At 34.7% G+C, this 15,495-nt stretch overlaps 3 protein-coding genes across 3 annotated transcripts in view; 1 reads left to right on the top strand and 2 right to left on the bottom strand.

Moving 5' to 3' along the window:
- LOC115246199 overlaps positions 1-1,325 on the bottom strand; it is a 128,659-nt gene extending 127,334 nt beyond the window's left edge. The window contains exon 1 of the mRNA XM_029824866.1: positions 726-1,325. Within this exon, the coding sequence (XP_029680726.1) occupies positions 726-804 (79 nt within the window). The 5' untranslated portion in view covers positions 805-1,325. The remainder of the gene's footprint in view (positions 1-725) is intronic.
- A 693-nt stretch (positions 1,326-2,018) lies between these two features.
- On the top strand, positions 2,019-12,905 carry LOC115246191. The gene is made up of 9 exons (XM_029824850.1): positions 2,019-2,486; positions 3,247-3,357; positions 3,567-3,772; positions 3,877-4,023; positions 4,120-4,394; positions 8,671-8,894; positions 9,869-9,979; positions 10,063-10,268; positions 10,372-12,905. Exons 1-9 carry the CDS (start codon positions 2,077-2,079, stop codon positions 10,536-10,538), a joined length of 1,857 nt encoding a protein of 618 aa, XP_029680710.1. The 5' UTR covers positions 2,019-2,076; the 3' UTR covers positions 10,539-12,905.
- An 865-nt stretch (positions 12,906-13,770) lies between these two features.
- Positions 13,771-15,083, bottom strand: LOC115246201. Its single transcript, XM_029824869.1, has 4 exons — positions 14,764-15,083; positions 14,413-14,584; positions 14,188-14,316; positions 13,771-14,077 (listed from the first exon to the last, which is right to left on the bottom strand). The coding sequence occupies exons 1-4, from the start codon at positions 14,886-14,888 to the stop codon at positions 13,838-13,840; spliced, it is 666 nt and encodes a 221-aa protein (XP_029680729.1). The 5' UTR covers positions 14,889-15,083; the 3' UTR covers positions 13,771-13,837.
- Positions 15,084-15,495: the final 412 nt, after the last annotated feature.

Genomic DNA, 15,495 nt, shown 5'->3' with positions numbered 1-15,495 from the left:
AACGTGTGACGACATAGCCAGTGACGCTCATTATCGAGATAAATACCTGACGTAATGTAATCAATTTCCGAGAGTACTGATGAGAACCGCGTAGCGGCCGAATAGTTTTCGGAGTTACGAGACTAATTACTTTTACCTAAGACGAGATCGAATGATAAAACAGATAACACGAGTATTCATCCATGTACGCTGTGCGCGCAACTTGTTAATCACTGATTATCGCTAAGAGAAAGGAGCTTATAATAATGTGGAAACATAAATATACAAATATAAGTTACCTTCTTATGACTTTACGACTTTAATTATAAAAAAAATTACAATATTAATGAATTATTGATATTATTATTTCTTCTGGGAATATTATATATTGTAAAAAAGAAAAAGGAAAAAAATAGTTTAACTGATTTCCTCATATTGTTCGATATTAAAAATTGTGACATATGCATTCTGTTTACTAAATTGCTGACGTCCATTCGTCGATGTTTTGATCAAATTGGAAAATCGCGAGACGTGACTTTACGCCGGCGACGTGCGTCAGGTTGCGCAAACGTGACTAGCATTTAATCGCACACGCGCCTGTCGTTTTATGTAACGCGCGCCGAAATGCACATGGACGTGTCAACTTGGAAGGCGTTATAAATAAACATCAGAGAAGATTGCAATAATTCGAGAACTCTCGGCCGATGCGGCACAGATAATGATTCAATAAAATAGCAAGGACTTACCGGCGACGAGTCCAAAGGTTGATGTTGCGAGCGAAGTTGCGTGCATCGGTTGCGATTCGAAGTTATCCTTGAGGTGCATTGCACTTTGAAAATCCAATCCTATGCTGGTAATACTCGAGCCGCTGCATCGGCACGCATTTGGATTCGTTGCACACGGATAGGTGTAAATCGTTTTCACTACTAATGCACTTGCGAATTTGAAGCGCGAACTTCGTTCCGTTCGCTCGGCGGTGTGCTCGTAAAGATGATAAAGTGTCGCGAAATGCACTTGGCGAATTGTATGACAGATAGCGAGTGACGCACGTTGCCAGGTTGAGTACGCTGTCACGCCTCGGGCCTTCACGGCGGTGCAACATCGTAGGCAGCAGGTGCCAGGTAAGGAACTAGGAATCCAGGTGCCCTTGCTGCCGGCAACGTCATTACGCGGCCGCGACTCGCTTTCGCAATTTGCGCGGCGCGCTTCAGAGATGTGCGCAGGCGCGCGCCACTCTACAGGTCAAGTAAAGAACGGACCGGAGATTTAACACTGCGTATACCTAGCAAAAAAGAGAAAGAAAACGGTTAAATCTCATAATATCAAAGATGCAACTCGATAGAGTTCGAATTACAATAAAAAAAAAAAAAAACAGAGAAATATGAAAGGAATTTGAATTGTGTTGTACTCGCGCAAGCCGACTCCGTTGTAGCTAACGATAAGACACATTTCATGTTTAGATAACAGAAATTTGTGCTTTAAGCAAGTTTCAAGCACAAATTTACTTTATAGTATTATTTTGTTTTCTATGCATGCATGCCCTATAACAATAAGATCTTTTATCCAAGATATTTTATTAAAAATATTTCACAAAGAAATTGAAAACGAATGTTCGAGTAAACCACTTTAAGCGTTACAATGTAGTACAATATTTTGTTTATCGTCGAGTATTATTTAAGGCATTTCTGTATTTTCTTTTAGGTAAATACTGTTTACATCATTCATACCTTGAATTCTTTTATCTTTGATTTCCTTTTCATCATCTTGGAATTTTGAGACGGATATTTGTCGGTGGATTCCGGCGTCCGTCGTTCCTCGCGCATCGATGTCAAGCCATAGACGTATAACGATATAGCCGAACGAAACGCAACACTACAGTACAATACGCTATTTCCATTAAACTGAACATTATAAAGATTAACATATTCGATGGGAAATTTGAAAGGACGCGAAGAGGGCGCCACCGTCCGCCTGCCTTTCGCTCGCGCATGACCACAGCCAACTTCGAGCGACAGCGGCGGCGGCGACACGCCAGTGTGAGTGGCGTCTGATCACCGCTAATTATCAATGGCGCGATGACGCGACGCCGTACTACAAATGGCGGGCAAAGAAACAGCTGTTTATGTCACCGCTGGCTCGACATCTAGCGGAGCGCGGGCGCGATCGGGCACGCGTCGGCGACGATGTCGACGTAGAGTACGTCGTGGGGAGGAGACGCGTAGACGAGGAATAAGGAGAAGAACCGAGACGGCAGTGCTCGCTGGTGAATCGTCCAGGGGGAACATGGCCGCCGGTTGCTGCGGCGCGAAGAAACAGAGGCTGGGCGGCGGCGTGGCGCCGAGCCTGTCATCGTGCGACGGCACCGTCATACGACACGGCGCCCCTCATCCGAGGAAGCCGACGACGATCGCCCAACCGGAAATGGGTTTCTTCTGCTTCGACGTGCTCTATTGCCAACTGCATCAATTGGATCCGCCGAAAGCGCCCAACTTCAGCAACGAGGCGTTGTGAGTAGCTCTCGCGCGATGTATCTCTCTCTATCTCTCTGTCTCCCTCTCTGTCCGTCTTGTCTCACGCGTCGCATCAGCTGTTGTCTCCGTTTATCTTCGATGACGCGCTTTATCCGCGTCACGAAGGTTCTTGTGATTTTTAAGATTAAATTTCGATGTTTACAGTTATAGAAAAAAGGGCATCTCTTTATGTTAATTATATAATAATCAGATTTTTATATGTATTTGTTATTATATTTTGAACTCGTCAGTTTTTTTTTTTCATTTTCGATATTTGACATCTATCGAGAAATCTACTCGTCAAATTTAATTTGATTCTTGCATGTAGATTATCTGTCGATGCACGGTGTATTATCGTGGCGCATTTCGATTTCTCGTATTCTTCTATAGCGTCATGCTAATTATGTAGGCCAACGAGGACGCATTGTTGTTACTATGTCCACAGAAACGTTAATAAGAATTGCTATGCTTTATCATACACACTCCTTTATTATGTATTAATTTCACTACCTCGAAAAAATTTACGGCGAAAGATAAATTCAGAAACTGCTAGTGTTCTTGTTATATTTATTTTTACGAACACACAAAAAGAATTGTTTCTTTTGTATATTAATCATATGATAAAATCTGAATTTTTATTAAATACAATGGAATCGATATAATCTGATTGTATTTTGCTTTCTCCTTTTTATCCATTTGTTGTCTAAAAAATAATGTGTCTAAATATAAAAATTTTAATATGGGTGCGTCTTTTCAGCCCATTATTTGTGACGTGGACAATAGGAAAAGATATGAGATTACGGGGTTGTATCGGTACTTTTAATGCGATGCATTTACATGCTGGTCTACGCGAATATGCTACAACTAGGTGAGACAATGCTTCTCACATTAAGATATATAACATAATTAATAAAAATACATATGAGAGAGATATAAGGTATATTGAAATATATATAAAAGACTTAGAATATATATCAGAATTTAGCATATTTTTTATGCGAATAACTGTAATATTTAACATAGTGAGATAATAGCAACTCTTCTTATCTTTATATATGTTTTATCTGTGTTTTAAAGCGCATTCAAAGACTCTCGATTTAATCCCATAACTCAAGACGAGCTGCCACGTTTGCACGTAAGCGTGTCGATTTTGCGACATTTTGAGGACGGAATTGATTATTTAGATTGGGAAGTGGGCGTGCATGGAATTCGCATAGAGTTTCACAATGAAAAGGGTAATAAGCGAACGGCTACTTACTTGCCCAGCGTAGCTATGGAGCAAGGTGCGTATCCGATCCGATAGTGTAAAATAGGACAAGTCTTAGAAATTACCGAGACTCTATCTTTATTTCATCTTTAAAAAAATTACGTTCAATCCGATATTCAGGATGGGACCAGATACAAACAATAGATTCTCTACTCCACAAGGGTGGCTTCAAAGGTCTAGTCACACCCGATATCCGTCGTAGCCTGAAACTGACTCGTTATCAGAGCGAGGAAGTCACCGTGAGCTATCAAGATTACATGACGCATTGTCACAATCGAAGATGCTAGCAGATCGCCTGGGGTCCTAGCCAAGGACCCCCGCTTCAACGATCCGCTGAAGCTCGCTATAACAACGCCCATACAGTCAATTCGTCTCATTCGCAAAATGATAACACACGGTATAATTCCTTCGCATCCGGTCGACAACACTCGCAGATCGTGACACAGCCTAATCGTTCGACGTTTATACATCCGTTACCCCTGCCCCCAATTTCCCCAGTTATAGTACCGATACGCAATAGTCCACCCTTCTGGTGGGATAACGCAGGTCCGTCCTATCCGCCTGCGCCACTTTACCCTCGACCAGCATATCGCTTTTCGACGCAGGAAAACACGGAACGTGGGGTACGTAAACGAAAATGACACTGGAAGCGGTTGTTCCTCGCGATTTTCCACTGTTTAAAGTGGTGCGTATTTTTGTGTCTCAGTATACATAGCCTCCCGTTTATGATACCGCATGCTCCGTCTCGAGGATAATAACTTCATATATGATGGCACCGCCTAATTATTGATTGTTGTGCTGATGTTGGAATTATAAGTAATCGATTAATCGCGATATTAATATTTATCACATATATATAGCATTTGATATTTACAATTTGATTCGAAATTGAATTTATACACACACGCATTGGTATGTTTTAAATATTTTTAAATGTTATATTAAAATAATTCTTAAAATGCCTAAAATTTGTCGATTTTGGAAATTTATTGATATATAAACAACAAAAATGCTTAATTATATCTATCGATTAATTTTACTTTTTCATAAATATATTTTTTTTCAATTTCCTTTTCATAATAGCAATTCGCGCTGTTAGCATATTATAAAGAATCTGTGTGTGTATATTTGTATTTGTTTCGATATAATATTTTACGAATATAAAAATGATAATGAACACTACGTATAAGACAGTGAGTATGCTTAAAATTCACTGCCTGCTTCACAAGATTTAATGTACAAACTGAGATATCGAAATTATTCCATTTTTGTATAATATGTATGGCATAAACTATTCTTAGACATATATCAAGTGAAAATTGAAGAAAAATTTAAAGTTTTTGATAAAAACGTAGTTTCTCTCTGTTTTAATATATTTCTCGCTAAAATATATATTTTATTCGTATTACAGAGTGTGAACCTTTTTACATCGCGCGATAGAAAGATTTTCGCCTTATTGAAATATATCAACTATATATTTAATTATATAAAACAATAAACTTGATAAAAAAGTGACATAAATCGTCTATAATTGATGATTTAGTTAGTCAAATTTTAAAAGAAGCAAATATGTATAACACAGTAGAAAATATGTATAAATAAATATTAAATATATTAAATATAAGTTAGATATAAGTGAAAAAATATAAAGATCTCATTGTGAGTTTAAGATTAAATGTTTTTTCGATTGATACACATCATAATTTCGTAATAATTACACTAATTACAATATCTTACGCTGTGCGTCTATTAATGTATATATATTTCGTAAATGAATCGGATCATAATATTATATGGTTTAAATTAAATATTTGTCTATATAAATTAATAATATATTTTTCGGCGTTAAAATTTTACTTTTCTTTTGAACTGCCAGCTATTTTTTCAATAGCAGGCTTTAAACACTGCCAATTTTTATTCGCGCTTTATTATATCTTTTATATTATAATGAACTTTGTTAAAAATAAATGAAAATTGTTATTGTATCTTTGTTACTTATGTCTACGCTATTCATATTAGAGTTCACGTTATTATTTATATAGTCTTTGCATCGATAATAATTAGCGAGTTCCTGAAAAAGATCTTGCCTTCTGAGTCTCGGCATAAACGTCCAATTAACTGCCATGCATACTTCATTCATGTATGCGCTCATTTGGCCTATGGGACTCTATATGTGTAATGGATGTTACGATTTATGCATATGTGAATGATGCATTTTTATAATTAAAAACGAAAATAATTCTAACTAGTATTGTAATTATATTTTGCGATATATACTAGTAAATTATATTCGTGTTTCTAGAATTTGATCTGTAAAATACAATAAAAATGCACTTACAAGCAAATTACTGATGTTATTAATACAATTAAATAGAGCTAATAGATTAAGTATTAACTGAATTCGGTAATTATTGTATTATATATAAATTTATTGAATGAATTATTTAGTATTTTGTAAAACTCATAGAAATCTGTATAGGTACATGTACGTACATATTTTATAATTGCATAGAGTAAACATACGTGTGCGCATACAATTTACCTTAATCTTTTTCTTAATAATCAATCAAATTTAATATAAAGTTACATGAAGAAAAATATTAATAATTTTTGAAGCATAGCCTATACTTTTACAAATTAATATTATTGTTATATTTGATATCTTCTTTCTCTGATATTAGTATAACATTAATTATATCACACAAGGCGAACATATGCCTGTTTTGATTGCATATTAATAATGTGGCGAAAAAGCCATAAATCGTTCTTTATTCATTCATAAGTTAAATATAGCAACTTAAATTAAAAAGCCACAAATATATAAAACTCGGTGAGATTTTATGTTAGGATATTGCAGACAACTTTTTACTGTAATAAAAAGAATAAAATAAAATTTTATATTGTCATAAAAATTATTGTAAAATTAATTTTTCCTGCATTGTTTTTTCTCTTTTTCTTTTTTTAAAAGTTTCAATATACATCTCTGTTTTATGCTATGCGTGGAAAACGCACTCTTATCTCATTCAAACACAGAAAGAGTATGAAAAAAAGCGTAGCTAAAAGCATATAAATCATGCATAAATACATAATGTATATATATTTATCTATATATATTTCCTAATCATGCAAAGGAACAGCTACGAGATGGCGCCGCGGTGTCACGCGCGCGAGTAGATGCAACACGCAACCGGCGTCGCGACGCACAGCCGGCCTGATCGCGTCGCGTCGTAGATGTGTATATCGGCGGCAATCGCGGTGTTAGATCGCACGCGTGTTTCGTACACGAGCGTAAGAGCGCGTACGCGGCAGACGCATTACCGTCGGGGTTATACGCCCGGTGACAATTTCCCATTGTGCGCGTTCGACGGTGATCTTTTCCCCAGCGGGGCCATCCGGTTGGCGTACGGGCGTCGACATGTTGCCGTGTTCCGGCCGAGTCCTCGAGTCGTATATCGTGTCCGTGCATCCGTTTCTCATCGCCCGAGAAGTTGTGAATCCAAAGAAATTGCACGTCTCGTCGCTCGTCGTTAACGACGCGATATTTATGCGATCTTTGTTCGTTTACGCCGACTTACGTTATGCTGCCGTCTACGACGTAGTTGGGTGCCGTTCTTCCACCCTCGTAAAAACGGCCGAGGGTGCGTGACGAAATCGGATACTCGCCGAAAGACACGATTTTTCGTAGTTGCCGCGGTAAGTAAATCGTGCGGAAATGGAGAATTATAAAAGGACGCTCACTGACATCCGTTGCTTTTACTCGCTACGCTGATTTTCGTCTCGTAAAGACTCGCTAAATTAAACTGCGAACAAAACATACAATCAATTCATGCACATCTTTCACCAGTAAAAAATAACTTTAAAATTTGATCTTCTCTATATTGTATAATTTACGAATGATAAACTTGGAAAGGGAGAAAAAGAAATATATGAATCATGTAATATAAAAAGTTAAAGATTTCATCTTTTTTGAATTCGGCCAAATAAATGTTATTTAACGTTTAAAAAATATCAAACTTACGTAACAATTTGTAAGACCTACGATAAGTGACATCGTTGTTTTAAAATTAATTTGATTTGAGGCAGTAGAGATTAAAAATGTAATCACTGAATCATATTTTCTTAAAAGGAAACAAAAAAGAACAACACGCATTGTATTGCACATTCAGAATTTTAATAATTGCCTCTGTTATACTTATTATTCAATAGATAGATTGAGAAATTTACATACACTCGATGTCATGTATGTTTTCGCGTATGAGATTAAGTACTTTTACATTACGCGCGTATCACGTAATTAACGCATTATGATATTCGTACACATTCTTTATCAACAATTCTAATTTGAAAGTGCTTCTCTAGCTCGATTAAATGTGAAGCCAATTTACTAATGATTAGTGAAATTTGCATCCAAGATACATTTCGCGTAATAAAAAAACGATGCATCATCGTTCAATCTTCCGCTTTTTCAGAAATAGAAATAATTCGTTATACTATATCATTTTTTTACCGCGTAAAACGCGTTGTCGCATGCTATGTGCCGCAATCATAAGAAATACATCGAGAAATACAAGCGAAGACGCAATTCGTAAGCGAATGAATAAACGTTGTTTTGATGTCGTCGTTTGTATTGACAGAGGGACGGGCGGAAAGGACGGCGAGACGAAATGGCGGGCGATGAAACAGCTGTTTCGGCGCGCGCGCGCGTCATCTGGCGGGGCGCGCGCGCGGCAGAGCACGCTAGATGACGGCGGTGACGGTGGCCGCGACGGGCGACGGGCGGCGAGACGAGACGAGGACGAGACGAGGACGAGACGAGAGTGAGACGCGTACGCGGGTCGTAGACCGTTCGGGTCCGCAGTTCGCGTCCGCAATTCGAGTCGTGTAGTAATCGACAACAACGACGGCTAATTGTAAGAGAGAAATATGGCTGCCGGCTGTTGCGGTACGAAAAAGCAAAAGCTGAACAACAACTCCGCGGGTGCACCGTGCAACGGCACAACGGTATTGTCGAACGGTACGCGTATACGTAATACACCGATCGTGCAACCCGAGATGGGTTTCTACTGCTTCGATGTCCTCTACTGCCAACTGCACCAACTTGACCCACCAAAACCGCCCAACTTCAGCAACGAAGCATTGTGAGTGAAAAAATCACGTTGAGCTAGTCTCACCTAGCATCTCCCTATAGGGCTATTCTCTAACTTCTTAACGACGGTGTCGTTATCCTTACATACCGTTACGCAGCTAAAATGTATCGGAAAATAGCTACATAACGACGCCTAATGATAGCGAATTTATCGTTAAAAGTTTAAGTTACAAAATAGGGATACTGTTTCTTTCCCTGTCTTGACTATGCGTTGCCCCAATTGTATCTCTCTCTCGCGCTCGTGGCTTCCCCGTGCGCGTCTTCCCCGCCCCACCGTTTCATTCTCTCCTCTGCCAAGGCGCCTTTTTTCTTTCGTCGCTGTCCTTTTTCTCCCGCCACCCACGCCAGCGCGCTTCTTTGTTGAAACCGCTCTCGCTTTTATGTTTTCAACCACTGTCGTTGCGTTGGGTGAAGAGGAGGAGGAAGGCAGGCTACGAGGACGTTTGCAGGCTCCTCTTCGTTTTTTATAAGATGCGCGTCTTGTATTTTCGATATCTTCTCTTCTGAACTGTCAACCTCGTGCCGAGGTTATGCAGAATGCATTGTTCAGCTAAATTTATCTATATGTAAACGTTGGAGCTTTCTGCCTTTGTTGTTACATGCGCTAGTTCTCTCTTCGATTTATAATAAATAAAAAAAATCGATTCCCATATCATGCTTTTTTGTTCTTTTTTAATTCTATTTTGCTCCTGTTGTATTTAAGAAATATAATTATTGATTATTAGTGTAATATATTTTATGTATACCTATACATATTTGTATTATATAATTATTTACATGTGAAGATAATAATAAGCATTGTTGACTAAAAAAAAAAAGTCTGATTATTAACGTTTTATACAGCTCATACCTAAAATTATATCAAAGATTCAGTAGTAGCACAAGCTCTTTTATAAAACAAATCTGTCAATGTATTTTGTGGTTTGTAATTATTCTATTAATACATTCTTTTCTATATCTTTTCAGTCCTCTGTTTGTAACATGGACTATTGGCAAAGATATGCGACTACGTGGCTGTATTGGTACATTCAATGCCATGCACTTACATGCAGGACTTAGGGAATATGCTACTACTAGGTAATATATAATATTTTTATTTTTTAATTTGATTAGATTATAATTCTGAAATGCATTTTTAAATAATTAATTATATTTTATAGTGCTTTTAAAGATTCGCGGTTTAATCCTATAACCCGAGAGGAACTTCCACGCTTACATGTAAGCGTTTCTATCCTGCGGCACTTTGAAGATGGTGTGGATTACTTAGATTGGGAGATAGGAGTCCATGGGATTCGCATAGAGTTCCATAATGAAAAGGGCAATAAGAGAACCGCTACTTACTTACCTGATGTTGCAACTGAACAAGGTTTGTAAATATGCGTCCATTATATCATGAATTGTTACTGGATTGTCTTATTGATCATTATATTCTTTACAATCTACCAAATTAATGTTTTTTTTCTATGTAGGTTGGGACCAGATTCAAACAATAGATTCGCTATTACATAAGGGTGGTTACAAGGGCTTAGTTACACCAGATATTAGACGCAGTGTGAAACTGACTCGATACCAGAGCGAGAAGATTACTGTAAGCTATCAAGACTACATGACACATTGGCATAACCGAAGATGCTAGCAGCTGGCTTGGGGTCCTATTCAAGGGCCCCTACCTTGCCAAACTGCTGGCACATTTTGTTACAAAAATACTGTTGACACAGTTAATGCATCTTATCCACAATACAGTACTACTCAATACAACTCCTTCATGGCCAATCAACAACATACATTCGTTATGGTTCAGCCGAATCACCCCACATTCATACATACACTTCCAATGCCACCGATTCCTTCAGTTGTGGTACCTATGCAGAATTATCCACCATTTTAATGGAATTATGTATTGCATCCTTCAGTGCACTATATTGTTATTCTTTCATAAACTTTTGTAAAGCAAAAAAAAAATAAATCAAATGAAAGGCGTAAAAAATAACACTGAAGGCGGCTATTATGTACAATTTTCTATTGCTCGAATTGGTGCTTATTTTATTTTTATTGTTCAATAGCGTTTATTCTAGTCTATCTTTCACGATTTTTCTGGCCCTTCTTGTACAATAATATTCCTCAGATAACGAAAATGTACAATTTTGAGTATGGTGGCAATGTTCTTCCAAAATAGTATTTGCTGTAAGCATAAATAATATTGGCTAGATATTTGTATAAGATAGATTCTTGTTCTCGTATTGTACAATTTTATGATTGTTAAATTGGAAATAATAAAAGTAATCTATTTGCGTGTGCAACAACGCAAGTTTAGTTTGCTGTTCAATACTTATCATTTGATAATACAATACCAATCAATATAATACTATGTAAATAGTAAGATTAGCTTTGCCATCATGCTAGGACATTTGACACTCATTAACATATGGGAAACGAATGGCGCAAAGAATTTCGTAATACACATACATAATATTGTTTATGTAACTAAAAGTGACTATATTAGTCCATCCATTTGATAAATTCATCATCTGGTCATTTGTTTACATTGCCTGTGTCATTAAAAGCAGATTTAAAGTGTCAATACAATATTCTGATTTTCTTAAAAATGGCCAAGTATATATATATATATAGTGATTTCATCAGAGTTTCTATAAAAGTTCTCTAATTTCTGTAAAATAATACAAATGTGCTCACGTCATTTAAAGCTTAAAAGAAATTATTTACTTTCTTTCTTCAAGATGTAATCTTTAATTATACTTAACATTTGATACAATAACACTTAACGTCTATACATAATTTCTTTGCATCAATGGTATAAATAAAGATTTTTCTTTTAAAAGATTTTTTTATTGAGTTATTACTAATTTATTTTTGTGTGGACATTGATTTTTTTCTGTTTTTAATAATATATTCGGATTGTGTTGTTTTTGAAATATAAAAGTGACATTAAATAATATTAAATGTTGTATAAACTTTTAATGTTACATATTTATACCATTCCTACAATGAAGTTTAAAGGCGTTTGAATTAGTACATTAGTTTAGAGTAGGCCAAAGTTTCATTACAACAAAGGTTTCTTTATATTAATAATGCTAATTAAATTATGATTAACTTTTAACTAGATTTTAATATTTTAATACATATTTTTAATGAAATTTAATTTGAAAAAAAAAACGTTATTAATATATTATTTATTATATATTAATATATTATTTATGTTTAACTGCTTTTATATCAGTAGATGAATATATTTGATGATCTAGCATTAAACCTTTAATGTAAAGAAACAATGGACTACATTATACTAATAAACAAAAAAATATTAAGTATAGATATAAAATATAGATTTAAGACATACATTAACGAAAATGACGATCTCATTGTGATGTTGATTGCTGTATAAATCATGGTGACGATTCATGTTCATTATGATGACATCAGGTAAAATCTTTTTCCAACGCTTAAAGATAATAAAATGATACTAAAACTAACAAAACACGATTATATATATTATAGATGTATAATTGGTTTAAAGATAGATAATGTGTATTTGAAGAAAAATAGCATGGAAAAAGGTGTACTGGAATACAGATATCAGTGTACCATAAATGCATGGTACATTTAATAGCATTGTCACATATAAATAGGAGTTTAGGAATATTTTATATTAAACTATCATGCTTTGTAGATTCCATGGCTATGCGATAGCTGGTTTCATTCACTGCCAACATAATCATTGTTGTAGATATTATACAAATCCTATTCTCAAAAGAATAAACAAATCAGGTTGTTGTACTTTGGTTGAATTGATGCATTAGCATCTGGTGTGTTATCTTTTATATATATTCTTATTGCATACACATATAGTTCCTGGGATCTCCTTACTACTTGGGCCCTGTGTAACGTCCAGTAAACTGCCAGTAATATACTTAATTCTAGAATAGTTGGCAAAATCAAAATTGCTCTTATCTGTGCCCATATTGACTTCCGAAACCTGATCACATAAAAAATAAAAAATCCTTTCCTGATTAAAACATTTAGAAGACATAATATAGACATATATATAAAATGGGGGGTGCTACTATGCTATTTTCTTGAATACAAGCTGAGAGAGATAGGAATTCAAGAAGTATGCAAATTTAGTAACATAAAGTTCATAAAGTAGTTTGTTTAACATAATAAAAGATTAAACAATTTGACTTAAATCAGAATTTTCATTTATTATATATTTTGGAAATCTATGGAATACACATCTCACGATTTTCAAGATAAAATCTACATCAGTAAATGAGAATATCGATTTTTCAATCTCGAGCTTATAAATAAATTAATGTATTATATTTAATAATATGAGTTTATACATATATATATATATATATATCTGATTTGAGATGTCGTAAACTTATATATCAATTAAATAAAAAAATCAACACTTTCAAAATATTTGTTCTGAATCAGAAAAATTGTATATATCATAAATATTTAAAGCAGCGACATTTTAAACAATTTAAAAGTGTTTATTATTGTAATAAATCATATGGTGCCTAGATACTGGATTAATTTAAAAAAAAAAAGGAAATACAGTAATGTATAACTATATAGAGGACTCTCTTGTAATAAAAACAAGAGCACACACATTGGTGTGAATGATTATAAATAGATATCTTATAACATTATGTCAGTGTGATGAAATAAAAACACATTTTTATATTCTACATATCATTGCGATCTTTTTGCCCTTATAGTATCATTAATGTATAAATCTAATAGAATAATTAATCTAAATAAAGCATGATAATGGTTAATGAAACTTATTTTTAGAATGCAATAAAATCAGTCATACCAAAAAAGAAAGAATGCTTCTTTAATTTATATGTATATATATATATATATATATATTTTACTACAATTACGATAAAATATTATATATAAAGTTTACAAATCATTTGACGCATGTTTGTAATCTCTTTGTTCTTTCTCTAAATTTTGCACGTCCAGTATATGAAGAAAAGATTTAATTTGTGAATGTGTTATAAAACCAGCCAAGAGCACATGAAGAGTGAAAATTGTTGCAAGTATGGGTATCATTGGCTGATAAGCTGATGAAATAATTCTATACATTCCTTTCGTATCAGTTATGTGTGGTATGTTATATAATCCACTGTTAGCAGCAATCTATGAAAATCAAATGTATATAATAATAGCATAATAAATATAAAACAAAAAAATGTTTATATGAAGAGATTAGCATCATATAAGAGTAATAGAGCAAAGTTTATACTTACAGAGAAATTTGCGAGTGGTGCTAATATCAGTGGAAAGAGTAAACCAGTACAAGTTTGCAACAAAATAGACTTGGATTCCAGGCATAGAGGGCAAGGAACCTCTAATAACAATAGTCTATTCAGGATAAGCTAAAATATATATTATATTTTGTATTATTACCTTCCTGTTATTGCATGAAGTTACTGAATATTTTTGCTTATTCAATTTTTATTCGCAGATTGTACCTCCGAGTTAAGAAGTGATGTCGCTATAGTTGGGCCTGCCACAAGACCAGCTATTGTGGAAACCAAACCATACTGTCGCAGCTTTAATTTCCTTCTGAATCGTTGATTAATATAAAGACCGGCAAGTGCCGCCGCTCCAGACAGAATAGGGCGTCCATATATTAACGACCATCTAAAATAAAGTACCGTTTTATATGTATACATCGTGAAGGAAATTTATAACTTCCGACGCAATATGAATAATAAATAATCATTCAAGGCAAGTGCTTGATCCGTTTTTTTTTTGTTTTTTTTTTATCGAAAAGTATGATAATCTGATAGAAGATAAACAGTAGTAATGGGGTTATGTACACATCGCTTTGCGGTTTCCAGTTTGTAACAAGTCGTGCTTGATGGTTTAAAGCCTCGATTTTTGACATTATTATGGCACCTTTCGGTATTTCGTGTCGAACGCGTTCTTGATGTGCCGCTTCCATTTTTTTCGATCTTTTAGATCACGATGTCGACAAAAACACTGTACTCGCGCGACAACAGCCGCATAGATATATATTACTATATGTATATAACAGAACGAGTACGCACGGCTGAAAGTTACGCAATAAGACAAGACTCGTTCGCTTTCAATTGAATTTTTTATACTTTGCTTCTTTTCTCTTTCCCGTTTCAAAGCCTGTTTACATATATAGAAGGCGCAAAAAAAAATAAGATTGAAAAACATAGAGATCTAATTTTCTAACAACGTAACATTTCTAGTAACGTAACAATGTGACGATAGAGATTCCTTTTATTTCATTCGAAATTTTTTTATTTCTCAGAAATTCTTTATTTCTTGGATAAAATCTCGGGGAAAAATGTATACAGAAGAACTTTTGTTAACTTTAATTCTCCAGGGAAAAAATTTCATTTGAATCTCTCTGCACATTTCATGAAGTTTTATCTTCTCGTTGAAATGCATTAAAAAAACGTAATCTCGGTGAACGATTATCATATCATATATATATTATATCATTATTTTGTAATTATAATCGATAATATATATTTATATTTTTTGTAATAATTTAATATTATATATATACTTTGATA

Source organism: Formica exsecta, unplaced genomic scaffold (genome assembly GCF_003651465.1).
Source record: "Formica exsecta isolate Colony F162 unplaced genomic scaffold, ASM365146v1 scaffold140, whole genome shotgun sequence".
Classification (NCBI taxonomy): Eukaryota; Metazoa; Arthropoda; class Insecta; order Hymenoptera; family Formicidae; genus Formica; species Formica exsecta.
This window is presented reverse-complemented; position numbering and strand designations above follow the sequence as displayed.

Excerpts from the sequence above, each read along its gene's own strand:
- LOC115246191 (XM_029824850.1), top strand. The coding sequence starts at position 2,077 with ATGGCGGGCAAAGAAACAGCTGTTTATGTCACCGCTGGCTCGACATCT. Across the intron at positions 9,980-10,062 it reads AGGGAATATGCTACTACTAG|TGCTTTTAAAGATTCGCGGT; the intron begins GTAATATATAAT and ends TATATTTTATAG. Across the intron at positions 10,269-10,371 it reads TGATGTTGCAACTGAACAAG|GTTGGGACCAGATTCAAACA; the intron begins GTTTGTAAATAT and ends TTTTCTATGTAG.
- LOC115246201 (XM_029824869.1), bottom strand. The coding sequence starts at position 14,888 with ATGGAAGCGGCACATCAAGAACGCGTTCGACACGAAATACCGAAAGGT. Across the intron at positions 14,317-14,412 it reads CATCACTTCTTAACTCGGAG|CTTATCCTGAATAGACTATT; the intron begins GTACAATCTGCG and ends TATATATTTTAG. Across the intron at positions 14,078-14,187 it reads CACCACTCGCAAATTTCTCT|ATTGCTGCTAACAGTGGATT; the intron begins GTAAGTATAAAC and ends TGATTTTCATAG.